Genomic DNA, 26,186 nt, shown 5'->3' on the forward strand with positions numbered 1-26,186 from the left:
CATTTGCCAAGCACTTAAGGCTAGTTTTGCTGCCCTTTGCTTTTCTTCCCCCTCGCAAACATATATAGGGGAAAATCCATTAGGAAAGAAAATTATGAAGAACTTACTTGATTCAATACAAACGCCAACCTAAGAAAGAAAAAGTCTCGAGCGTTTCCATGAGGAGCCTTGACCACATGAAGCTGCTCCTTGGGCTTAGGTATCCTATTTGCTTCAACAAATGAAGTGAAATCATATTTGTCTTGATATTAAATGAATGCCTCTGACTCAGGGAAACACTTTGAATTTATACATTGTATAGTACAAATCCTCTCCAATATACTTCCCAGGTTCTTTTTGAAATTCCATATGATGAGTGCTGTGATTTGGTCATATTCCATTGAGCTTGTTTTATTGCTATTAATTTTACCCAGGAAAATAGATTCTCTGAAACTTGTGATCCCAGTAGCTGTCAAGTGGTAAAAAATGAGGAAAACCACCAGACAGTGTCAGATTTATTAAGCGCTCTAGAAGTACAAAATTAATGCAGTTCTTTGTCTTTGGAAGGTTCAATGTCCACAAGCTGGATTTATCCTAATGGACAAGCAATAGAAGGAACAATCGTCAATTAGCTATCTCTTTAGCCAGACTACACGTGGTTGGAACGCATGTAGGTCTGCACCTAGGCAGACCTCCAATTTGTTCATTTTGACTGCAAATGACTTAATTTAACATTTTTCTAACAAATGCATTAGGTAGCATGCTGAAGTGTCCTTTAAGCATTTTTTTTTCTTCCAAAGAATCATCAGTGAAAAACCATGTTAAGTAGGCTTCTCACTCCATTTGTTTTCCATCATTACCCTTAACACATGAATTTTTGAGGAGCCTGTGACTCTTCCAAGCACTGAACTATACAACAGTGAATGTGGAATGGAAAGTTCTGATGCTCCATCTATTGGACCACCGCTTGGTTTGAGAATGTTTTATACTCCTGTTCTAGATCATCTGCCTGTAGTCCTTTTTTTTTTTTTTTTTTTACAGCATGAGTGAATTTTGCATTATCCTCTTATTAGAGTTACAATGTGCAAGACTTTGAAAGTAAAGTCTTGATTTGGGGGTCCCTCATGAGTCATTTGTATTAACCTATAAGACTTAGGAATCATTTCTCAAACTTATTAGCTGAACAGTTCATCTCCTAATCATGCCATTTGTTTCATGTTATTTCATGGTTACACCATTAACATTTTTCCCCCAAAAAATATTAACCTTTCACCTTGCATATCCTGGTGGTATAATGAAAACAGCTGTTACTTGTCTGTGGCAATGGTGTCTTCACATTTCTTTTTGTGTGTGGATTCCAAGTCGGTTGTATGTGAAGATGAACTTCAAACAAAATTTAGTAACTGTATGTCTGGCCTTTTGTTTGTCAAACTGTAGGGTTTCAAGCCTTAAATGTGAAGCTCTGATGTACAACTTGGTCCTGAACTGTGCAAACATTTGTCTTTACCCTTTTACTGCGTTTTCCCCTTTATATACAAGGAATATGCTTCAGGTTATTACATAATTAGCTATCCAAAATATTTTATGAGCAGATACACACTGACGCTCAGCCTGGCTTGTGTAGTTTTATAGCAACTCTGTGAATATTCTCTTTGGTACAGAGTAGAGGATGTGTATAGAAACATTACTCCTGAATTTTTTATAGGTTTGCTCTCTTTGCCATTCTATCTGCTGTCTCCCACAAAATTTGAGTCATACCTCAACTGTATGAATCCTCTTTTAATGCTCAGTTGCCCTGAAGTGTGCCATTGTGGAATATGTCTCAATGTCTCGAGTGAAGAAATTGGAGGCATTGGTTTTAACAAAAGCAATAAAATGGCAACAGCTGAAAAGATTTCTAGAGGTAAACAGACATCCTCCCTTGTTGTTGGACTCTTGTTCAGTACAAACATTTTTAAAAGCACGTGATTTTAGCCTATCATTCTTGCTTTTGTGTCTAGGGAGGGCAGAAGGAAGGACTCCAGTTTTTATGGTCCCTAAGATTTCAGAATAGAGTATTACAGTATGGGAAACAATATCCACCTTATCATCCTAAATTACCATTGTCTAACTGTGAATGTGTTTGCAAGGGGTTGGGTATGCATGAAACAGATAGAAAGGAAAATCATAAGCATGAGAAAGGCTTTTTGGCTTCTCTGAAATAAGTATCATAATTTTCTTCTTGAACCTTCTCACCGAAGCAGGCTGTGGGAAGTATTTTTTTTTTTTTTTTGGCCATCAATGACTGGTCTTCAGTACCACCATTAGTTCAGTGTGCAGCTAGACATGGAGAAGAATGTGGAGCGTGGAGAGGTTTATATGGGGAAGCCCCACTTCAGCATAACCAACCCCACCGCAAGTATTCCAGGCCCTCAGGTTCAGCAACTTTGCCTTCTGGTATCAAAGCCTTCCATCTAGTCAAAGCTATGGTTTTTCCAATAGTCATGTATGGATGTGAGAGTTGGACTGTAAAGAAAGCTGAGCACAGAAGAATGATGCTTTTGAACTGTGGTGTTGGAGAAGACTCTTAAGAGTCCCTTGGACTGCAAGGAGATCTAACCAGTCCATCCTAAAGGAAATCAGTCCTGAATTCTCATTGAAAGGACTAATGCTGAAGCTGAAACTCCAATACTTTGGCCACCTGATCCGAAGAACTGACTCATTTGAAAAGGCCCTGATGCTGGGAAAGATTGAAGGCAGAAGGAGAAGGGGATGACAGAGGATGAGATGGTTGGATAGCATCACTGACTCAATGGACATGAGTTTGAGTAAACTCCAGGAGTTGGTGATGGACAGGGAGGCCTGGTGTGCTGCAGTCCATGGGGTCCCAAAGAGTTGGACAAGACTGAGTGACTTCACTGGAAAGCCTTCACTCATATACAGATGAGTGATTTCTTACAGAGACAGACATCTAGCACCTTCTGTATTTTAATGTAGATCAAAGCCTTGGACTAAATTAAGGTTGAATTTCTATCATCAGCCTGGGGGCAATGAGTGTGGGTGCTTAGAGCTTCCCAATTACCCTGCAGTAGATTACCTACTCGTCCCTCTACTCCAGTCGTAAGCCCTAGTTTCTCCTGAAAATGTTAATTGCAAGCACTTAAAATTCTAAATTAATCTGGAGCATCAGCTTGAGTGGGTTTTCATGGTTTTCTAAGTATTCTGCTGGACTGGCTTCATAAATAATGACCATATCCCATTTCTAACATAGTCAGTTCTCTTTTACCCAGAGCTGGGCTTGACAATAAAAAGAATGATTGTACTGGACAGAGAATGTATCAGTACTGTTTCCATTTGGCAGTTCTCCCTTTAGCCGTACTCAAGATTTCAGCTGCCTCGGCAGAGTACTAGAAAGTGATATGCTTATTAGAAAACTTTATTAATCCGAGTAGAGTGCTATTTGGCAGTTAGATTCTAATGAGGATGAGAAGCTAAATTTAATTCAAAGCTAAAACGTCAGCAAATTATACTGGCCTACCTTCTCTAAAGTGTGCTAGCTTGGACATTCCTGATTTCCAGATAGTTTCACCTGGAAGCATGCATGCTATATTTAGCATCAAATAGCAAGGAAAAAGTTTCCAATAACATCGTTTCAGCACACATAAATGCCACTTGCAGTAACAAGCCATGTGCATCACCATTTGGCTGCTGCTGTTGCTGCTGCTAAGTCGCTTCAGTCGTGTCCGACTCTGTGTGACCCCACAGACGGCAGCCCACCAGGCTCCGCCGTCCCTGGGATTCTCCAGGCAGGAATACTGGAGTGGGTTGCCATTTCTTTCTCCAGTGCATGAAAGGGAAAAGTGAAAGTGAAGTCGCTCAGTCGTCTCCGACTCTTAGCGACCCCATGAACTGTAGCCTGCCAGGCTCCTCCGTCCATGGGATTTTCCAGTCAAGAGTACTGGAGTGGAGTGCCATTGCCTTCTCCACACCATTTGGCCAGACAATTCTTATGGGAATGGATGGCATCAAGACATTTTGGCAATACCTGGCTGCAAATAGGAGGCCGTGAAAACATGATGCAGTGAAGAAAACTTCAAAACCTGTAGAAATTTCTTTAAACGGTGAGCTCTCTGGACCATACCTTGAAATGGCAAAAAAAAAAAACGCTTTTACCAAACCATGGGGGATGTACTCACGGTATTTAACTTATGAACCTGGGAAGGAAAAAGACGAAAAGGAAATCATTTTTGAGGCAGCAGTTAATGGGGTCACTGAGTGGTTGTGGCCCTACCCACTCCTCCATACACCCCAACCCCCAGAACAGACCCTTACTCACCCTTATATAGCACCAATGTTTCCTCCCTTTTTCTTCCCACTTGTCATTGTACGTTTTCTTAAATCACTTTCTTGTTTTCAATTCCTGTAAAATTTTGTTTGAACATATCCTAGATGAGGGCAATGTAACAGGTTCTGCAGAATACCTAGAATGATTAAACCTCACACATTGCTTAGCTGCTCGTGGTTGGAGATTAAATAAAGATTTAAGCTCTATAAAACATGAATAATCATAATGCCCTAAAGACCTCCACATTTCCTCACTTGGACTTCTGCAACAATCTCTATTCTGTCCTCTACCAAAACGCTGGAATTGTCTTCTAAATATTCAAATTAGATCATGTTTCTTCCTGCTTTAACATCTTCTAACATGGTCTCAGGGTAAAATCCATTTCACTCAGGGTAAAATCCAAAGATCTTAACAGGCTCTGCATTATCTGTGGTCTGCCTTGCCTGCCTATATGACCTTATCACTTACCTCTATCACTTGGACATTAAGCTCAAACTACACTTTCTTTAACTCATCACTTTAACTTCCTTTAAATCATCACATTCATTCCCTCCTTTGAGCTGGTTTCTCTTTCTAGAATGGTCTTCATAGAGCTGCTTCTGGATAGTTCCTTCTTATAATGCAAGCTTTAGCTTAAAAGACAAAGGTCTTTCTTGACTACTCTGTCTTAGGTAGCCACCCAGTCACTCTCTTATCACGATACTGTATTTTAAGGGTCTGGGTGCACTTAGCATTGCTTGATATCCTTTTCCACTGGTTTGTGGAAAGCAGGCAGGCTCGAAGGGAGGGACTTGAAGGGTCTAAAGATGACGTGGCAAGAGAAGGCCCCCTGATAAGAGAGAACATGCCTGGAAACACTCGAGGCGGACAGTTTCAGGCAGGAAGAACAGCATGTACAGATTCCTGGGGCTGTGACAAGTTTAGGCTGTGCGAGGAACAGGGGAAAATAAGAAAGAAGCTTCCAGGCACAGTAGAGAATGGTCAGGAAGAGAGGCAGAGGGAAATGGGGCCAAATGGGGGAATTGAGACCCCATGAGAATTAGTCTGCCCATAATTACAAGGCAGTAGGTATTTTTAAAGTAAAGATGGATATCATCTTAATTATATTGTTTAGATATAAGGGGAAAGAATTACAGGTAAAGAGGTAGTGTGGACAAAGGCATGGAGGAGGGATGTGGGTGAGAACTGAATATAGGCTTAGGGAACAGTTAAAGTTTCACAGGAGACTAGACTGCAGGTGAGGCTGGAGACAGAAGCGTAGCAAAGGGAAGAGAGCCAAGAGGCTTTTAGAGCAGGAGAGTTATGTGAGCCAAGCCATACTTTAGGAAGGCCCATCTGGCAACATATTAAAGTGAAGTTAGGGTGGAGAGACAAGTTACCAAGCTGCTATCATGGTCTGAGCAGAGGGTGTGTGAACGAGGCTTGTGAAAGAAAAAAATGTATGAAGGAACAGCTAGAGGCAATTGGTTAGGACCCACTGGATGTAGAATATGTGGGAGAAAAGACATCAACAATAATATAAAATATGATTGACAACAGCAATAGCAGCTTTTTAAATTGAATTCTTATTATGTGCCAGGAACTATTCTAACTGCTCTAATGTGGTTTTTTTTTTTTCTTTCCTTTTTGGCCACACTGCGTGGCATGTGGGATCTTAGTTCCATGACCAGGGGGGGAACTCATATCCCCTGCCTTGGAAGTGTAGAGTCTTAACCACTGGACTGCCAGGGAAGTCCCCATTCTAACTGCTTTAAATGCAGTAGCTCGTTTAATCCTCAAAGCAACCCTCTGAAGTCTAACTATCATCATCCCCATTTCACAGATAGGTACTTCCCCCAAGTAGGGAGGAGGGGAGTGGCAGAATCAGGGTCTGAACCCAAGCAGTCTGGCTCCAGAGCCTATACTCTTAATGCTAATTATTGTGTTAAGTCTTGATGAACATGGAAAAGCAGTGAAAAAGCCAGGAAGATAGGAGAGAAAGTAAATTTCAGGAAAGAGATGAGGAAATTGTTTCTGAACAAGTGGAGTAATAAGGTGTTGGTACATTTTAGGTGCAGATGAAGAGCAAGGAATGAGCATGGTCCTTGGAGCTCTCGTGAGCTGTCCCAGGCAGCTTCATGGGTGGGTCCCATGGGTCTTCATGGGTGTCGAAGACTTGCCCCATCTGCTCACTCTGGTACTGGTTGAATGGATGGATGAATAAATGGATGACCACAACAAGGAATGTGTTAGAGCCCTGGGAGTGAACAGTATCCCCAGGAGTGAAAAGTATGGACAAGAAACAGAGAACCCTAAAGGAAGCTCATGTTTAGAGAACAAGGGGAGGGGCAGTAAAGGAAACCAACTATAAGACTGAGGAAGTAGGAAGAAACAAGGAGGAGAGATTCACAAGGAAATTGCTGTCCAGTGTCTAGCCCTATAGAGACCAGGGTTTGCTGAGCCTCCAGAGGACAGTTTTAACAGCAATGAGGGTGCAAGCCAGGTTGTCATCTGGCCAAAAGAGAGGACAGCAGAAGAAGAAACGAGACAACAGGTGATTCCTTTTTAGAGTTTGATGAAAGGGGGCGAGAGAGTCAGGAGGCAACAGCTTGAGGGCAGAGGAAGGGCTTCTGGATGGTAATGATTCACAAAGGTCCTAAAACTTCTCCCAAGAGAAGAGAATGAGGAGCAGGGTCTTCTGGGCCTCGGCAAGGGTGTGTATGTCTATTACTGTAGCCAAGCAGCAGAAGCCCAGTCTGCACAAAAGCAGGGTTACCTCAAACCTTAGACACCACTTGATTCGAGGCCGTGCCCTGGCAGAAATGCTCTCCAGGTGGGTACGTGGGAGAATAGCTAGTTGGACTCATTTGGTGACACCCTCATTTAGAGGCGGGTAGAAAGTATTGACGTCATCATGCTGCTGATTTTACAGAGAAGCAAGAGTTATTTCCCCAGTGACAAGAATTTGTGGCACTCAGCATCTGTTTAAAAAAAAAAAAAGACTCCCCCACCCCGTTCTTCAGACTTCTCTGGACTTGCATCTGTCTTGCCAGCTGTGAGCTGCTGAATTCCAGGGTGCAAAACCAAGGGAGACAAGTGGGAGGGGCATAAAATAATGATTACATGCTACTTCAGTATAAATCTGGGTTTATTGTGTATTCCTGGGCACATGCTGTCAAATTCAAGTGTGTGCCTCTCCCTCTCTCTTTCAATATCTGTCTGTAAACCTTGATGGTATTAAGCATATGTTTTAATAAATATTTTGTTTGCTGTATTTTCATTAATATTCATATCTAATAAACATTGATGGTGTTACTAGTTTGTACTAAGCATTCAGTATGCTCCATCAAAATGGCAGCTCTAATTAGGTTCCTTGAATTAGCTAATGGATTTTGAGAAAGAGAGCTTAGAAAGCTCTTACAGCTGTCCAAGATACTCCTGCCATGGCAGAAAGACAAAAGGCCCCTGGAAGCTACAGGCTTCAGAGCTTCAGAAATGCAGCTGACAGTTAAAAAGATAAATTACATTCATATTTTTCCACTGAACGTCCTAATACTGAATTAATGTTATTCCTGTAGTGAGCATCCATTAAGAAGCTCATTTTATTATAGGGATGCATTTTGACCATTAGCTCTTTTTCTTTGGCTCCTCCTCTCTCCCCACTCGCCTTTTTCTCCCTCCAATTCCCCAGATAGATTGGACACAGTATGAAAAAGCTTCTTTGAAGAAGAGAAAATAATTTCCCTCTTTTTGTAGGTTATAAATTTAGAAACTCTCTTAGATATGTAGTAAACATTCAGTTTAAGAAATGTCGAAGTAAGTAGTACATAAAGAACTAATATATTGATTCAATTCGAGCCTTGAGACTTCTATTTTATGTAGAACTTGGGGTGGGAGATGAGCTTCTAGCTAGTGGACTTGTTTGCACTTGGGTAAAACATGATTTTTGTTGTAGAATAGGAATATCTCAAAAACAATGTGATGCTTTCTTTTTTCATCTTGATGTGGGATCACAAAATAATGCAATGCCACTCAACGTGTTCTTCACTTTTCCTTCCTAAGAATGAGTTTCTTTAGCAAATGATGAACTGATAATATCTGAATGACTGTACCTAATATGTCTGCAAATAGGGAGAAAAAAAGTGGTTCTTAGTGAAATGGAAAGTAATAAAGTTCACGACAAATAGCAGAATGCAGGAAACACAGTCACCCACAGGCTCCTTTGAGCTAGATATGTGAGTACTCATTAATTCTATAACTGTGTTCACATAATGTTTGGCTCTTGTTTGTCCACTTAGAAAACTAATACCTGTTACTTTTTAATCTGAAAGATTACAACTCTCTAGATACCTGGTAAATCCTTTAGGGGAATGTTCCCTGGGTCGTTAACTCTCAACCATCCAATTTCTGTTTTCCCCATTTAAGTCTTTGCAGTGCCTCTTTTTCTAAGTCCTGCCTGGCTTTGGCCTTTTTTCTGCTCATTAGTACCTTGACCAAACAAGGGGCTGGGCAAGGAAAAGAATCAAGTCAATTAATTGGGGGATTGTTTACAGCTCTGGGAAAATACTTGTTGGGAAGGAAACCAGTTGTTGGTTTAAATAAGAGTTTTCAAAATCATCCCCAGTGTCTTATTTTCCATGCTCTTCCAAACCTCCTATTTCTATGCATAACTGAGAACCAATTTAAATGCTGTCGCTAATAAAGCTGTTGGAAATAGGGAAGAAATGAAAGTGTTTATGTAAGGTATAGATTACAGATCAGACAGCTTGTTTTGCCTTGGTATGATAAAAATAAAAAGGAAAAGCCTTTTTATATGAAGTGCCAAAAAAAGAAATACTCACTTCTTCCCCACACATGACTTCACCATGATGAATAAAAGGCATAATTGACATCATGTTTATTGAAAAAACCAGCAACTGTCATACTGTCGAGAGGCTACTGAAAGCTGGAAGAAGGCATGTTGTTTATTCATTTCCACTGTGGATTATTTATAGAGTTCAATTGTCAGCAGCAGCCTCATGCCTAATTTTCCCTCTTCTTGGATAGCCCTTAATTCATTCACTTTTCAGATCAAGAAGACAGTTACAAATTGCTCCAGGGCAGGTATTCGGGCACCACTGTTACCTCGCCTGAATGGAGCAATGGCTGTTTATTCATTGAGCTTCTGTGACTACTTTCCGTAAAGTGCCAGTGAAAGTAAAAGTCATTGTCAACCCATAATGGGTTGGATTCATTTGCTTTGTTTTATTTTTTTCACTTTTTGCCCTCTGATTTGGCAGCCAGTGCTCTGTTCCTAAAGGGAAATTTATCACTCTATTAAAATGCATCATGCTTCAGCACCAGTTAATGTTACTGGTTAACCAAGAGCTCTAGTTATAGAAAACATTCAATTTTCAAACTGAAGTTCTCACTTTCCCATTGCCTCCAACTAAAGTACAGGTACAGTGTTCAACAGGTGGGGAAATAGAAATAGAAGGTGACTTTTGCCAATGGCTAGGTCAACCATTTTGCTTGAACTGTACACATATCCAAGAAATCATTGAATATGGTACAAGAAAGTCCCGCAGAGGTCAACTGGTTCATTTCATTGCTTATGATATGTGGGAAGAGATGGGTCTTTTTATAAAAGATAGTAGTTATTCATTGACTTCTATATTGGCTGCGTTGAGTCTTAGTTACCGCACACAATCTTCCTTGTGATGCATGGGCCTCTCTCCAGTTGTGGCTCATAGACTCCAGAACACATGGGCTCTGTAGTTTGTGGCACACAGCCTCTCCAGTTGAGGCACACGGGCTCAGTATTTGCAGAACACAGGCTCAATTGCTCTGCCACATGTGAGATCCTAGTTTCCTGACCAGGGATCGAACCTGTATCCCCTGCATTGGAAGGCAGATTCTTAACCACTGGACCACCAGGGAAGTCGCATGGGTCTTTTAGAGTTACCATGATGTAAAGAATAACCCTGGAGATGCTCTACCCAGTGTGAAATTGGTCCAGGATTCCACATCATCTTCCCATTTTGCAAGACTGGCACATGGAGCTATTCAAGTCCTACCAGCTTTACTTCCCAGAATTCTTCCATCCACTCCCACACTTCTGCCATGCCTGACCATCCGCCCTTTCATGTTGCCACCACTTAGCATCTGATGCTCCTTCCACTGGCATGCCCAGTACCCTCTCCTTGCTCTCCTTTTCTCCTTGAGGCCTTTCCTAGCCTCCCCAAGCATAGTTAATCACCCTCTCCTCTGAGCTACTGCAGGACTTCATTATGCTTCATGATACTTCTTCATAATAACTGCTACATTGCCCGGCAATTATTTATTTATATTTCCATCTCCCTCCATAAGACTGAAATCTCTGAGAGTTAGTTCTGGGTCTTAATCACCTTTACATTACCAGGGCCTGGGACCTGGCAATATTTAAAAATAAATAAAAGCATAAATAAATGTACACAGCTGAAAACATTCAGAAGGTTCTTGGAAAACATTTAGTCGATCTAAGTTTGATACCAGCTTATTACTGTCTAGCCTGTTCTACAGAGAAAGTCACCGTTCTCCTAGAAAAGATTTGTAGAAGTCTAAACATCTTTTAAAAACAACTGAAACAATCCCTAGGAGATGATGCTATAAACTGTCTCTATCCTGTAAATCCCCGATGTCAGAAGGTCAGCATGAGGTTACAGGGTCACCAGTGCTCACTTTACACCCAGGGAAATGAGGGCTGTGGGATAGTCTTAGATTTGACACGCTTTGGGACCTAGTAAATGTTAACTTTTTATGTGGCTCTTTGGAGTTGAGAACCTGTTTGGATTGGATCATTATTATAAACCTATTTAAAACTGAACGAGAGCTCAGCATTTGTGCAAATATGTGTAGAAGAAACAAAAGGAATTAAGGTAGTATCAAAGCATGTTCTTAATAAATTCTTGGGCTGAATAATGCTAATCACATCAGAACACTGCATTTAGGATTCTATGTTTATGAGATAATTTGATTTAACATCATATGTGTGATAATTAAAGTCTGGCCCATGCATCGCTTCTGGGTGTCTGGACAGTTTATTGTATATCCCTTCCCTTCAATGGGTATGGAGGTAAGAACTAGTTTACATAGCCTATGTATTTAGAACACTTTGGCTCGACAAACATTTAGTATTGAGTTCCTAATCAAAATCTTTAGCTTCTTCCAACTGAAAAACGTGTCCTTTTTTTTTTCGAGTATTTTTTCTCTTTCTCACATGTTATTTTCCCAACCTCCTCCTTTTCCACTGCAAGGCAAAAAAAGTCTTATGGGAGGAAAAGTTTACTGTTTTAATCTACTGACTTTTTTTTTTTTGCTAATCTATTAATATTTGATTAGCACAGGATAACATAGTCTATCTTGACAGATATAACCCTTTAAATAAAAAAGAAAAAACACCATGCATGCACTAACTCATTTAGAGTCTCCTTTTTTCCTTTACGTTGTGTAGTCAATTCGACCTCATTTCCTTATTGTGTAAAAGAAAGACCTAGGTGTCCAGCTGTTGGGAATCAGTGGTCTTTGATGGCCTTCCCTGGTCCCTTGGGAGAAGACAGAGCTTCTATGTTTCCTCTGAGGAAGAGGGAATTTCACGGAGGCCTAGGAAATTCCCAAGGTTTTATGGCCTGCAGCCCACACAGGCTTATTTTTCCCAGAATTGACCCTGAAAGTTTAATCCACATCTAAATGTCAGATATGTATTTCTGAAATTCAAGCTGTGTTTGATTTAAGCCTAGAGGATAATAATTTTATCTCGCAAGTCCTGCAGTTGTTGGTGAGAACTTCTTTGAGAAGGTGTGTGTATGTGTGTGTGTGTAAGATATTATTAATGGGTGCATGATATCATCAAAATAATACACATTTTGTAGGTTTCTTCCATTTATCTTTTTTTTTTTAATAAATTTATTTATTTTAGTTGGGGGCTAATTACTTTACAATATTGTAATAGTTTTTGCCATACATTGACATGAATCAGCCATGGGTTTACATGTGTTCCCCTTCCTGGACCCCCCACCCACCTCCCTCCCCATCCCATCCCTCTGGGTCATCCCATTGCCCCGGCCCTGAGCCCTTGTCTCATGCATCGAACATGGAATGGTGTTCTGTTTCACATATGATAATATACATGTTTCAATGCTATTCTCCCAGAACGTCCCACCCTCACCTTCTCCCTCAGAGTCCATAAAATTGTTCCATGCATCTGTGTCTCTTATTCTGACTCGCATATAGGGTTATCGTTACCATCTTTCAAATTCCATATATATGCATTAGTATACTGTATTGTTGTTTTTCTTTCTGGCTTACTTCACTCTGTATAATGGGCTCCAGTTTCATCCATCTCAGTAGAACCGATTCAAATGTATTTTTTTTAATGGCTGAGTAATATTCCATTGTGTATATGTACCACAGCTTCCTTATCCATTCGTCTGCTGATGGACATCTAGGTTGCTTCCATGTCCTGGCTATTGTAAACAGTGCTGCGGTGAACATTGGGGTACACGTGTCTCTTCCAATTCTGGTTTCCTCGGTGTATATGCCCAGCAGTGGGATTGCTGGGTCATATGGCAGTTCTATTCCCAGTTTTTTAAGGAATCTCCACACTGTTCTCCATAGTGGCTGTACTAGTTTGCATTCCCACCAACAGTGTAAGAGGGTTCCCTTTTCTCCACACCCTCTCCAGCATTTATTGCTTGTAGACTTTTGGATAGCAGCCATTCTGACTGGTGTGAAATGATACCTCATTGAGGTTTTGATTTGCATTTCTCTAATAATGAGTGATGTTGAGCATCTTTTCATGTGTTTGTTAGCCATCTGTATGTCTTCTTTGGAGAAATGTCTGTTTAGTTCTTTGGCCCATTTTTTGATTGGGTCGTTTATTTTTCTGGAATTCAGCTGCAGAAGTTGCTTGTATATTTTTGAGATTAATTGTTTGTCTGTTGCTTCATTTGCTATTATTTTCTCCTATTCTGAAGGCTGTCTTTTCACCTTGCTTATAGTTTCCTTTGTTGTGCAAAAGCTTTTAATTTTAATTAGGTCCCATTTGTTTATTTTTGCTTTTATTTCCAATATTCTGGGAGGTGGGTCATGGAGGATCCTGCTGTGATTTATGTCAGAGAGTGTTTTGCCTATGTTTTCCTCTAGGAGTTTTATAGTTTCTGGTCTTACGTTTAGATCTTTAATCCATTTTGAGTTTATTTTTGTGTACGGTGTTAGGAAGTGTTCTAGTTTCATTCTTTTACAAGTGGTTGACCAGTTTTCCCAGCACCACTTGTTAAAGAGATTGTCTTTTCTCCATTGTATATTCTTGCCTCCTTTGTCGAAGATAAGGTGTCCATATGTGCGTGGGTTTATCTCTGGGCTTTCTATTTTGTTTCATTGATCTATATTTCTATCTTTGTGCCAGTACCATACTGTCTTGATGACTGTGGCTTTGTAGTAGAGCCTGAAGTCAGGCAGGTTGATTCCTCCAGTTCCATTCTTCTTCCTCAAGATTGCTTTGGCTATTCGAGGTTTCTTATATTTCCATACAAATTGTGAGATGATTTGTTCTAGTTCTGTGAAAAATACCATTGGTAGCTTGATAGGGATTGCATTGAATCTATAGATTGCTTTGGGTAGTATACTCATTTTCACTATATTAATTCTTCCAATCCATGAACACGGTATATTTCTCCATCTGTTTGTGTCCTGTTTGATTTCTTTCATCAGTGTTTTATAGTTTTCTATATATAAGTCTTTTGTTTCTTTAGGTAGATATATTCCTAAGTATTTTATTCTTTTTGTTGCAATGGTGAATGGTATTGTTTCCTTAATTTCTCTTTCTGTTTTCTCATTATTGGAGTATAGGAATGCAAGGGATTTCTGTGTGTTAATTTTATATCCTGCAACTTTACTATATTCATTGATCAACTCTAGTAATTTTCTAGTAGAGTCTTTAAGGTTTTCTATGTAGAGGATCATGTCATCTGCAAACAGTGAGAGTTTTACTTCTTCTTTTCCTATCTGTATTCCTTTTATTTCTTTTTCAGCTCTGATTGCTGTGGCCAAAACTTCCAAAACTATGTTGAATAGTAGTGGTGAGAGTGGGCATCCTTGCCTTGTTCCTGACTTTAGGGGAAATGCTTTCAATTTTTCACCATTGAGGATAATGTTTGCTGTGGGTTTGTCATATATAGCTTTTATTATGTTGAGATATGTTCCTTCTATTCCTGCTTTCTGGAGGGTTTTTATCATAAATGGATGCTGAATTTTGTCAAAGGCTTTTTCTGCATCTATTGAGATAACCATATGGTTTTTTTCTTTCAATTTGTTAATGTGGTGTATTACATTGATTGATTTGCGGATGTTAAAAAAACCTTGCATTCCTGGGATAAAGCCCACTTGGTCATGATGTATGATCTTTTTAATATGATGTTGGATTCTGTTTGCTAGAATTTTATTAAGGATTTTTGCATCTATGTTCATCAGTGATATTGGCCTGTAGTTTTCCTTTTTTGTGACATCTTTGTCTGGTTTTGGAATTAGGGTGATGGTGGCCTCATAGAATGAGTTTGGAAGTTTACCATCTTCTTCAATTTTCTGGAAGAGTTTGAGTAGGATAGGTGTTAGCTCTTCTCTAAATTTTTGGTAGAATTCCGCTGTGAAGCCGTCTGGTCCTGGGCTTTTGTTTGCTGGAAGATTTCTGATTACAGTTTCGATTTCCATGCTTGTGATGGGTCTGTTAAGATCTTCTATTTCTTCCTGGTTCAGTTTTGGAAAGTTATACTTTTCTAAGAATTTGTCCATTTCTTCCAAGTTGTCCATTTTATTGGCATATAGCTGTTGGTAGTAGTCTCTTATGATCCTTTGTATTTCTGTGGAGTCTCCATTTATCTTTTTGTCCCTATTTTGCTCATTTTATTTTGCTCATTTTATTTTATTTTATTTTGCTCAAAAACTCTTTGAGAAAACTTATAATGTTCCAAGTGGAATCATGTCTTAAGGTTAAGTTTCTGAAGCATCATGTGAGGCAAAAGTTGTGTACAGTCAGAATTTACCTTGAAAAACACTTTAGGGGGATGCTATAACCCAGGTGGCTCAGTGGTAAAGAATCCTCCTGCCAATACAGGAGATGCAGGAAATGTGGATTCGACCCCTGGGTTGGGAAGATCCCTTAGAGGAGGAAATGGCAACCCACTCCAGTATTCTTGCATGAAAAATGCCATGGACAGAGGAGCCTGGTGGGCTGAAGTCCATGGGGTAGCAAAGAGTCGGACACAGTTGAGTGACTGAGTATGTGTGCTTGCAGGACCTACCAATGATCTCTCACTAAACCCACACAACACTTGTTCTTTTCATTCTTTTAGCACAGCATCAACTGGTCATTCCCTTCTTTGAGCACCAGCTGAAGTAGCTGGTTTGCATTTCAGTGGCCATGTTGTAGAAGTACTCATACCTTGAAACACTGGGATCATGTTTAATACAGTGTAAAGCCTATATTATGAGAGGCACTTAGGAATTGCCCCAACCAAGGGAAACTGACTCAGTTCCTGTCCAGGGGCCTATACTCATTACATGGAATGCCCAATGGGAACACTGTCACTACTTAAATTGCTATTTTTCCCCCAAGCCCCCATCTTTGTCTAAGCTCAAATATTGAAGCATCACTTAAAGGCGGTTGTGATGCAGTGTTGCTATGCTTCAGCCATATAAGAACAGCTGTAACATGAATTACAGGATTTGTTTATCATCTTTAACAGAAAACACAGTGAATGCACAGTTTCACATTGGTCTAAATCTATTTTTCTTTGCGTCTATGTATGCTCGGTTAGCAAAGATGTAGAATAGAAATGAAGGGCTAATTTTGCTGCCAGCCAGTGTGAACTTTTCAACTATATTTTAAAATCCTCCTTTAAGAAACAAAAATTACCATGTGAAACACTTGATAAATTCTTTTGGTGACCCCCACATACTTTGCATTGTTAATAAAATTGGCACAATGTCTCAAGACAGTATGTATCATATGCTTATAAGAAACTTTGAATGTGCCCAATATTTGTGTAAATTACTTAAGGCTCAAAAATACTGTACTGTGTTGGAGGAAATATATTAGAATACTATTCAAAATATGAATAACTCAAATGGATATTTTATGACTAATGGCAAAACTAGCTTCTGAAATTTGAACACAGCCAGGAGGTCAGTGCACAGTATTAGAATAATGCAATTATGTGTTACAGGCTTATAATGGTGAGTTGAAGCCATGAATAATAACTCGTGTGTTGTTGAATTGTGAATAACACTGTCAGTGTCACTCCTAAGAAATTTCCACCTTCTCTGGAAGTGGAGACAGAGAAGCAGAATGTTCTGATTAGGGAATCGCCTCGCATTGTCTCAAGTGATAAAGAGCAAAGGTAGAGCAAAGCCTTTTTATCAGAAGAGGAGATGACATTGATCTGGTGAGAATCTCCATCACAGCAATCAATCACATGGGAGAAAGTTGCCCTTCATGCATCAGTGAGATTACCTTTCAGTGGTAAATGACGGCCATGGTATGAGTGGAAATGCTTGCCGTTATACAATCAAAAGTGTCAGGGGAAGGGGGACCTTCTTTTTCCCTCTAAGACTTGATTCACTGGGGTCAAAGTCCATTCCAGGGTTAAGATTTCCAGGACAAATCTTCCAGCTATAAGAGTCAGAGGGTCAGTTGACTGAGCTAGGGCTGGAAATACCAAGATAAGGATCTCAAAGGGGGCAGATGCTTAAAGCAGGAAACATGTGGAGAAAGGCAAAAGGTCAGACTCAGGTTGCCATGGCAAAGTCAGGAGCCCAGGTAAGCCAAGTCACACTGTCAGATTATGTTGTCTGGGTCAAAATGCCACTGGCAGCTCAGGATGGCTCAGGGAAGAACCACATTCAGAATTGTAGGCTGAGCTAATAAATACATAGTTGTGCTTTGTGGGGTTCGTCCTTCCTTATGACCCTAACTTACATGTCGACCTCTCTGGACCAGTTTTTTAGCTTCCTCACAGTAGCCTGACATAAAGAGTAATTGTGTTGAACACTTAGAAATTTATACAAATACACGCTTTTCAAAGTAATGTATTAGCATAGAATGTAGCTTTTTTCCCCTCAGTTTCTGCCATATCATCTCTTAAGATATCTAATAAGCATTGTTTCTTTACCTACTAGTAAGAAGTATAATGTCAGTGGCAAAAGTAGTTCTAGAAATAAAGAGAGATTCTAAACGTGAAAAATTTGTTTCATCTGTCACTGTATATACTCTTTCTATAAACTCATAGTCTTAGTATAGGAATTCATAGGGAGTCATTGTAAGCAAACTAATTGTTTTAATTAAAAAATAACTAAAATATGATAGATATTAAATGTCCATATGAAGAAAGTCATAGTCTTATTATTTGGGGAAATTATTTTAATCAAAAATAATTGGAAAGAGGGGGTCACCATCATAGTGGTGATACATTGGGAAAGAAATTAGAAAAATTCCCAAGTGTTGTTCATGGCTAATCAGTTATATGTTCCAAAATTTCACTGGACTAAACCACAAAAAATCTTATTTTTCAATATACCTTTGGAAAAAAATAAATATTCTTTGTACAAAATTAGGAAAAAGGAGAAGATAATTTACATAATTATAATTTTCACTGAATAGTCACACTGGATAATTTTCAGAGCTGTCCAGTATGAAAATACCATTTAAAGAATTTTATAGAATTCAATTCAGTTCAGTTCAGTCACTCAGTCTTGTCCAACTCTTTGCGACCCCATGAACCGAAGCACGCCAGGCCTCCCTGTCCATCACCAACTCCTGGAGTCCACCCAAACCCATGTCCATTGAGTCAGTGATGCCATCCAACCATCTCATCCTCTGTCGTCCCCTTCTTCTCCTGCCCTCAATCTTTCCCAGCATCAGGGTCTTTTCAAATGAATCAGCTCTTTGCATCAGGTGGCCAAAGGTTTGGAGTTTCCGCTTCAAAATCAGTCCTTCCAATGAACACCCAGGACTGATCTCCTTTAGGATGGACTGGTTAGATCTCCTTGCAGTCCAAGGGACTCTCAAGAGTCTTCTCCAACACCACAGTTCAAAAGCATCAATTCTTCAACACTCAACCTTCTTTATAGTCCAACTCTCACATCCATACGTGACCACTGGAAAAACCATAGCCTTGACTAGATGGATCTTTGTTCGCAAAGTAATGTCTCTGCTTTTTAATATGCTGTCTAGGTTGGTCATAACTTTCCTTCCAAGGAGCAAGCGTCTTTTAATTTCATGGCTGTAATCACCATCTGCGGTGATTTTGGAGCCCAGAAAAATAAAGTCAGCCACTGTTTCCACTGTCTCCCCATCCATTTGCCATGAAGTGATGGGACCAGATGCCATGATCTTAGTTTTCTGAATGTTGAGCTTTAAGCTAACTTTTTCACTCCCCTCTTTCACTTTCATCAAGAGGCTCTTCAGTTCTTCTTCACTTTCTGCCATAAGGGTGTTGTGTCATCTGCATATCTGAGGTAATTGATATTTCTCCCGGCAATCTTGATTCCAGCTTGTGCTTCTTCCAGCCCAGCGTTTCTCATGACGTACTCTGCATATAAGTTAAATAAGCAGGGTGACAATATACAGCCTTGATGTACTCCTTTTCCTATTTGGAACCAGTCTGTTGTTCCACATCCAGTTTATAGAATCAAGCCCCATTAAAAGCCATTATTTATTATTAAATCTCATTTAGCACATATGAGCACACTATATAAATGTATTTGCGTTATGGAATGTTAAATCTGTAGAGTGTTAGTGCTATTGGGCTATAGTTTCTATAAATCTTCAAAATGCTTTTGAATTAATGATCCTGAGTACATTTATAAGAATCTCTCAAATTTTTTATTTGACAGAAATCTTTACCACCAACAGAAAATCAGTTACAGTTGTGTCTATGACTGTCTTCATCTGAATATTCTTTTACAGAACATCGTCTGGGATTTGAAGTATAATTAGTAAGGGAAGACTGCATATAGATAGTTAGATTTCATTATATTCATGTTATCAAGAGTGTGAATACCACAGAATCTCAGGTATTTTGAGAGCTCTGTTCCCACTTTGAAAAAAAGTATGCCCTGGTTTCTCAGAACTGTGGTACTGCTATATTTGAGGTTTTAGACTATATTGATTCTTTAGGTCCTTAAATGCAAAAAGATAAAACAAACAATCCTTCCCATTAGAGAAAAAAAAAAACGGGAAAAGAATAGCATACTGGCATCACTCCGTATCTTTCAAAAGGAGAAAATCTTTTTGAGAAAACCTTTAAAACTTCACACTTTTGTGAATATAGAAAGATGAACACCATGTTTACTTAATTTAAATATTTTATTGTTGTTCAGTTACTCAGTCATGCCGTACTCTTTGTGACCCCGTGGACAGCAGCATACCAGGCTTCCCTGTCCTTCACTATCTCCCAAAGTTTGCTCAGACTCATGTCCATTGAGTCGATGATCCATCCAACCATGTCATCCTCTGATGCCCCACTTCTTATCCTACCTTCAGTCTTGCCCAGAATCAGAGACTTTTCCATTCACAATAACATTTTTACAGTAACATCATAAAAAAAGTGAATAATCAAATCCAAAACTTAAAAACAACCCTTATTCTACTGATTATTGTTGACATGCATACATCTAATGCCAACAGTTTTATTCAGTGAATTTGTAAGGGTTAGCTCACCCAGGTAGAAATATTCCTGTTAAGGTTCCATTCTATAGAGACTGTTCTTAACTGCATCACTGAATCTGGACCCCAGGCTGGTACCTAATGACCAAAGGTAGACACCTCTCCTTGACAATGAAGAGCTACATGACTTGAGGCTATCTGAAAATGACACCACTCTTTGGAATTAACTGTGTATATTTTAATCATAGTTGGGGTGCTGTATTTACTTGTATGCCTGCTTAGACATACACACAAAGTCTCAACAGATGAATTCACAACTCAGACAGTGGTTCGCTGGCTGTGACCAACTCCCTCTCATTCGGCCCCCTCTCGTTCAGCCGGTGGTGAATGTTACCAGCAGCAGCCCTGGCTGTTTGTCAGCCCTGGTTCTGATCCAGAGTTTCTTTCTCTTTCATGTGGGATCTTTGTCATATGTTGAGTCTCTTTTGCACCCTATTCAGTTTTATACCAGTTTCCCACATAAGCCTGTTAGAGATGTAATGTTAATTACCCAGAAATCTCCATCTGCAGTTGCTCCAGCATCATTCTTTAATGAATACAGACTTCATTGCATGTATTCTATTACTTTAGCTGCTTCAATTTCTATTTTTATTGCAAAGATCTGTGCAAATAAAAGAATATCAAAAGGTATGGCTATAAATGTGCTCTGCAAACTTCCCTCTGCGTTGAAATGCCTGTGAATGGCTGCTACAATATGCCTGCTGCGTTTTAATGCCTTTCTCATGAGGCAATAAGGTATGGTCAAAATAACACTGGCTTTGGAGTCACACATTCCCTGGTCCACCATTCACCAACTGCGCTACTTATTTGAGCCTCAGTGTACTCATCTGTGAAATGTCAATGTCATCCTCACAAATTTGATTGGGGATAAAATGAGATGAAGTGTGTAAAGCATAAATATTATATTTAAGGAGCTTAATAAATGTTACTTTTCTCCAGCGTGTTGTAGTAAGGGGAGGAGACTAGGGCATGCACAAATGAACACTCATTTTAAAATGTTTTTCAATTGAGGTAATTATGAACTAGGAAGAATAAGGTTAGATTCCAATGGAGCAGATAATACCTTACTGTGATGTGTATTGCATTTGGGAATATATTACTATAGGTGACAATGAAGAAAATGACATGGTTTCTGAATTTCATTGCAACTTTAAAACCCTGTCCAGATTTAAAGTGTTATAAGAAAAGCCTGTTTTACTATAAATCTGCTTTTAAAGACGTAGGCAACATAATTTACAAGAAATCACTACAATATAAATCTGTTTTGTTATACCGCTTGAGTTAATTTAAAATAAAATTTCAGCACATTGAAAGTGCAGGAGTGGCATTGATCACCTACATATGTGTATAGCTAGAATAGGAACTTTTTGGTAAGAATGACTGACTAACTTCTACCTTATCCAGTGAACAAATAATACAGCAAGCCTAAATTTTCTAACTAGCAACCTGGAGATGGGATTACTGATACTTTGCCAGATTTTATATGGTTGCAAGAGTAGGTGAGTTATATCATAAGCTGATGTCGCTTCTGAAGCTATCAGACAAAATTCTTAGAATCTCTACTACTGAGTTCCATAAAGCCAGGAAAATAGAAGTTAACATGTAAATAGAGGAGGGAAAAGAGTCCTCAGAATGTAAGTCCTCAAAGCTAGGCTTAACTTTAATTCTGGTCCAATATGTTGTTAGAGGACCCAGTCTTTAAGATACTAATTAGATGAAGGAGGAGATACAGGTTGGAAGGTAGTAAGCAATGGTGGAAAGAACCTTCTTTAAAGTCAGACCTTATATATCTATTAGTCATGAGCCTCAAATTTCTCATGTCTATGGAGCAGAACCATAAAAGTTATCTTTATTCTTCTGTGATTTTGAAATATTTACAGCACCTGTTAACACAACTATATAACTCAACTCAAGTGCCAGCTCCTATAGATGGTAATAGCTTTCTGAAGTTCTGGGTTAAGAAAGATTCTAAGACCACATCTAGGATTATGGAGAAGGAATGCTATAATTGATTAATGATGTGTGCTCTGAGCAGAATTGATAGTAAGTGAAAGTCTGTATCAATATATTTTCTATACAATGTCCCATAAATTATAATTATTACGATTACTGCTTCTCTTATGACAAAGGCATTTTTATGTTCCTCAGATTTCTACCTCTTCAACACAAAATGGAATCAATTAACTGCTTTGGGTACAATAGCTGTGCATATCATTTTTATTGATTTGATGGTAAACTTGTGTGTGTTATCTGCAGAGAAGAGCTGAAAGATAAAATCAGAATTTACTATTCCTCATTTTATTAAATAAACCAACTACCTGGGAAAAAGTCTGGTCTAGTTACTCAAAGTCGAGTGAGGGACAGAGAAGGAAAAAGAATATTGCAATGTAGTCCCTGCTTATCCTGAAGGTTTGCACAGTGTCCCGGAGCTTCTTTAAAATATTCACACAAGGGAGAATGTTTTGCACTTAGATGGTCCATGAATTTCTAGACTTTTTCCTGTTTTTCTCTGTGGCCAGATTTCTTCTCTGGGTAAATAGTCATGTTCCTGTCAGCCATAGGGGATTTTCTGAATCATAAACAGCTGATTTTGTATTCTTGCTCCATTCCTTCTATTTGAGAACTGAAATCTGATCAAACCCATATTTTAAAATTTATTTATTTTTACGCATATGGAAGAATAGTTTACGGTCTGAGTGTGATTATTTTTTCCCACAAATGTAGGAAAATTATGGGGATTTTTAAAACAGTTCCTTATCAGTTTCTTTCTTTTTTTTTTTTTTCTTTATTACTGATGACTTCATTCTGCTTGAATTCAATGCTTCGGTTTCTTTGGGTAAACTAATAGATTATGTATGCTGTGTTTGCACCACGTTGATTGAACTCATCTGGTGAGTGTGAGCGCGGCTCATGCATGCACGAAATGGGCAGAAGCCTGCACAGTGGATGCAGGCCCGTAGGCAACTCAGAGTACTTAAGAGCGAGGGGTGCTCTTCAGAATTGAGCTCTGCTGTCTTTCCTGCCTTCTGTTATTCAGAAAAGTATCAGACCCTCCACTTTTTTTTATTGTTATCTTTATCAAGTTCTCAAGAAATACTTTTGTTCAAGAAAAGTATAGTAGGGAAACAAAATCAGAACTATTTAAAGAGAGTTTTAAAATACATATTGAAGAAAAATTAAGGTATATGATCTGTAAGAAATTGCCTTTTCTTGATCAAAGGCATCGCATCAATTACTTGGTGTCCATAGAGCAGGTAGGAAGCCAAGAACTCCATGCTAATTTTGTACAGAGGATGTTGAGACACGTGGTCCTGCTTTCAGTTAGCTTACAATCTATCAGTAGTTTGGGAAGAATGTTTTCCTTCCAAAGATGTTTACTCACCATTTTCTTTCTATAGTTCAAATGTAACTTTTAAATATTTTAACAAAATAATAGATGACTTCTTTCTACTGCTTTTAGATATCTCATTTAAACTTAAAACTCAGTGTAATACTTGGGGATCATCTTGGCATGTAGAGGTCTTCTCCGTGTGGCTCCTCCCTACTTTTCTCAGTCTCACTTATCTCTCTTCCCAGCTCCCTCCCCTACACCTTGTATGCTAGAGCCATGATTCTCACATACACATGAAATATGAGTATCATTATGGTTAATTGTTACAAATTGAGTTAACAACATTTGAAAATGATCTATTTTGTCATTTATTAGAGTAAATTCAAAATATCCCTAAAGGACCAAAACTCTCTTTTATTATAATCTGCTTCCCAAATGAGAGGGGGAAGGGAGCGTATGTCAGCTACTATGTCTATGAGGCAGGACAAAAGAAGTTGAGGACCACTGCTTGCCAAACTGACTTCCCTGCATTCCCCCAAAGTAACATGCTTTCTCATTTCTGTTCTTTGCATTGTCCTTCCCTCTGCCTTGAATTTTCTCATCACACTTGTCCAGTTGTTGAGCACCTATGCATCTTTCAGGATTCAGCTAAGATGTCACCTCCTCTTTGGGGCCTTCTGTGATCTCCTTCCATGGCTCTGTTCTCACCCTGTTAAAGTTTAAGCAATCCATGTTCCCTCAACCCCTGTGCAGACCTGTAGCATCATTCACAGTGGATTGTAGTCTTCCATATCCCTTTCAGTTCCCTAACTCCCAGACTGCGTGTTTTTTGTGAACAAGTTCTGTGAAAGTGTTTAAGATCTCAAGGTCTTAACATAAGGTCTGGCACAATAGGGCACTCAGTTATGCCTCAGATCAATTAGAGAAGTTGATCAGCTGTAGAGATCTGTCTAGTATCTTCCTCTTGCTTCCTAGCCCTGATTGTATCACATAATGTTGATTCTGTTGAAATGATGGTGACAGATCTAAGCTAAAAGGGAGCCACTGGCTGACCACTCTGGGGCTGAATGGATAAGTTACTGGAGAAGCTTTAATTCCTGAGAGGAAGAAATAGCTAAGAAGAGAAGAAAACCTTGGACATGCAACCAAGATGGCATGTTCTACTATGACCAGCTTTCTGTTTTTCTTTTTACTTCTTGGCAAGACTTCCACTTTCTTTTCTTTCTCCGTGTCCTGCCTATACCCATATAATACATGTACCCCAGCCCCACTCCAAAAATTCACGAATGTCATTGAACTGAACATGCTATGCCACTCTGCATCACATTCAAGCTTCAGGTCAAACAGCTGGTCTCAAATAGGCAACATTTATGTAAGAAAATGAGATACTACATAACAAATTAACCAAACTCTGTACATGCAATTTTAAGGAAATGTGATGGCTCTTTTAATTGCTCTAGGTCAGGACCTTAAGTTCTCACTCAAAAGGCACTTATTAATCCCAAGTTAGATCTAAATATACGCTCATAAAGAGTACTTTTTATTTATTTTTGTTACCGGGAATTTCAAAGTTTTCCTAGCATGTTTGCACAATATTACTGAATCTTCCAAATTTGAATGTCAGATGCTTGAACAAAATAAAAAATATCAAGAAGCAAGTTTCTAGGATGTTGTTCACCATGTGACTGCTTGTCTGATTATGTCCTGCAGTGGCCGGTCCATGAGCGGAAGTGCTGACCGCATCCAGAAGTTGCGGAAAGAGTATTATCAGGCTCGGAGAGAAGGTTTCACTTTATATGAGGATGACGAAGGAAGAGCAAGACCTGACTATGACCTTCACTGGGTAAGTCTATGCCTGAATTCATTGCACTCATCTTTACTGACATAGTTAAGAGCAGAAGAACATGGATAGGAATGTCCTATACATATCAATGTATATTTAGGTTACTTGGGTTTCATGGATATGAACATTACCTAAACCACAGCCCATTTTCTCCTACAGAAGTTGTTTCTATAAATCAAATCACACTAATGCACAGTAGTTCATTTTAATTGCTTTCATATTTACTCCCTCTTGGACTTGTATGCCTGCTTGTTTGGATGGAGCAGATGTTAGCTATTTTAAAAAGGGCAAGGAATCTTGGTCATTATCTACTGAGCCTTAATCCTTACCTTCCATCTCTTGAGTCTCAGACATCTGGTCAAGCATTAACAGACCATGCAACATAAGCCATCTCTCCTTTGGAAAACAATTATTAGAAGTAAATTTCAGAAAGGTCTGAAAGATATCCATTCAAAGATATCAAGTGTTAGTATATTGCATTTGAACACTTTACATTTTGCTAATCTTACCAGTACACTAAAATCATTTTATTTTGAGACAAGGGCAGTTTTTTATTAGAGGGTTCTCTATCAAATCATTCCACATTCATGAAGACAAAAGAATATTGTGACCTCTAAAGAAACATTTTTCTTGGTTTTTTCAAAATGGCCTAATTCATTCTGTTGTCTTTTTCAAGAAGGCAAGCTCTCTCTCGTCCTCTTTGATGATTACTGCCTTTTTCTACAGTTTTTAGTGCTGTTTTGAGAACCACATAGGACCTGTCTTATCCCTGGTGACCACAGCATCTCTTTTGAAGGACTGATCTTCTAAAGGAAAGTTTCCTTTCTTGATTTTCACACCCACATTTGTGTTCATGAGGTCAGGGTTGTGAGAGTAGAGTTCAACCACTGAGCTGAAGTTTCAGCATCTATGACTGTTGTGCACAGCAACTGACATTTCTTAGCCCAATAGATTCTGCCTTGTATGGCAGAGTTTAAAAACACTTATCAGA

At 39.1% G+C, this 26,186-nt stretch overlaps 1 protein-coding gene across 14 annotated transcripts in view; it reads left to right on the top strand.

The window, feature by feature from the left end:
- PARD3B (par-3 family cell polarity regulator beta) overlaps nt 1–26,186 on the top strand; it is a 1,110,743-nt gene that overhangs the window by 974,262 nt on the left and 110,295 nt on the right. For all 14 annotated transcript variants that reach the window (XR_014078966.1, XR_014078967.1, XM_081577736.1 and 11 more), the window contains one exon: nt 25,063–25,195. Coding sequence is in view for 12 of the 14 variants with exons in the window: in XM_081577736.1 (XP_081433862.1) it covers nt 25,063–25,195 (133 nt within the window). In the remaining 2 variants the exon portion in view is untranslated. The remainder of the gene's footprint in view (nt 1–25,062; nt 25,196–26,186) is intronic.

This window comes from Giraffa tippelskirchi, chromosome 3 (genome assembly GCF_054371585.1).
Source record: "Giraffa tippelskirchi isolate mGirTip1 chromosome 3, T2T-mGirTip1v1.2.pri, whole genome shotgun sequence".
Taxonomy (NCBI): Eukaryota; Metazoa; Chordata; class Mammalia; order Artiodactyla; family Giraffidae; genus Giraffa; species Giraffa tippelskirchi.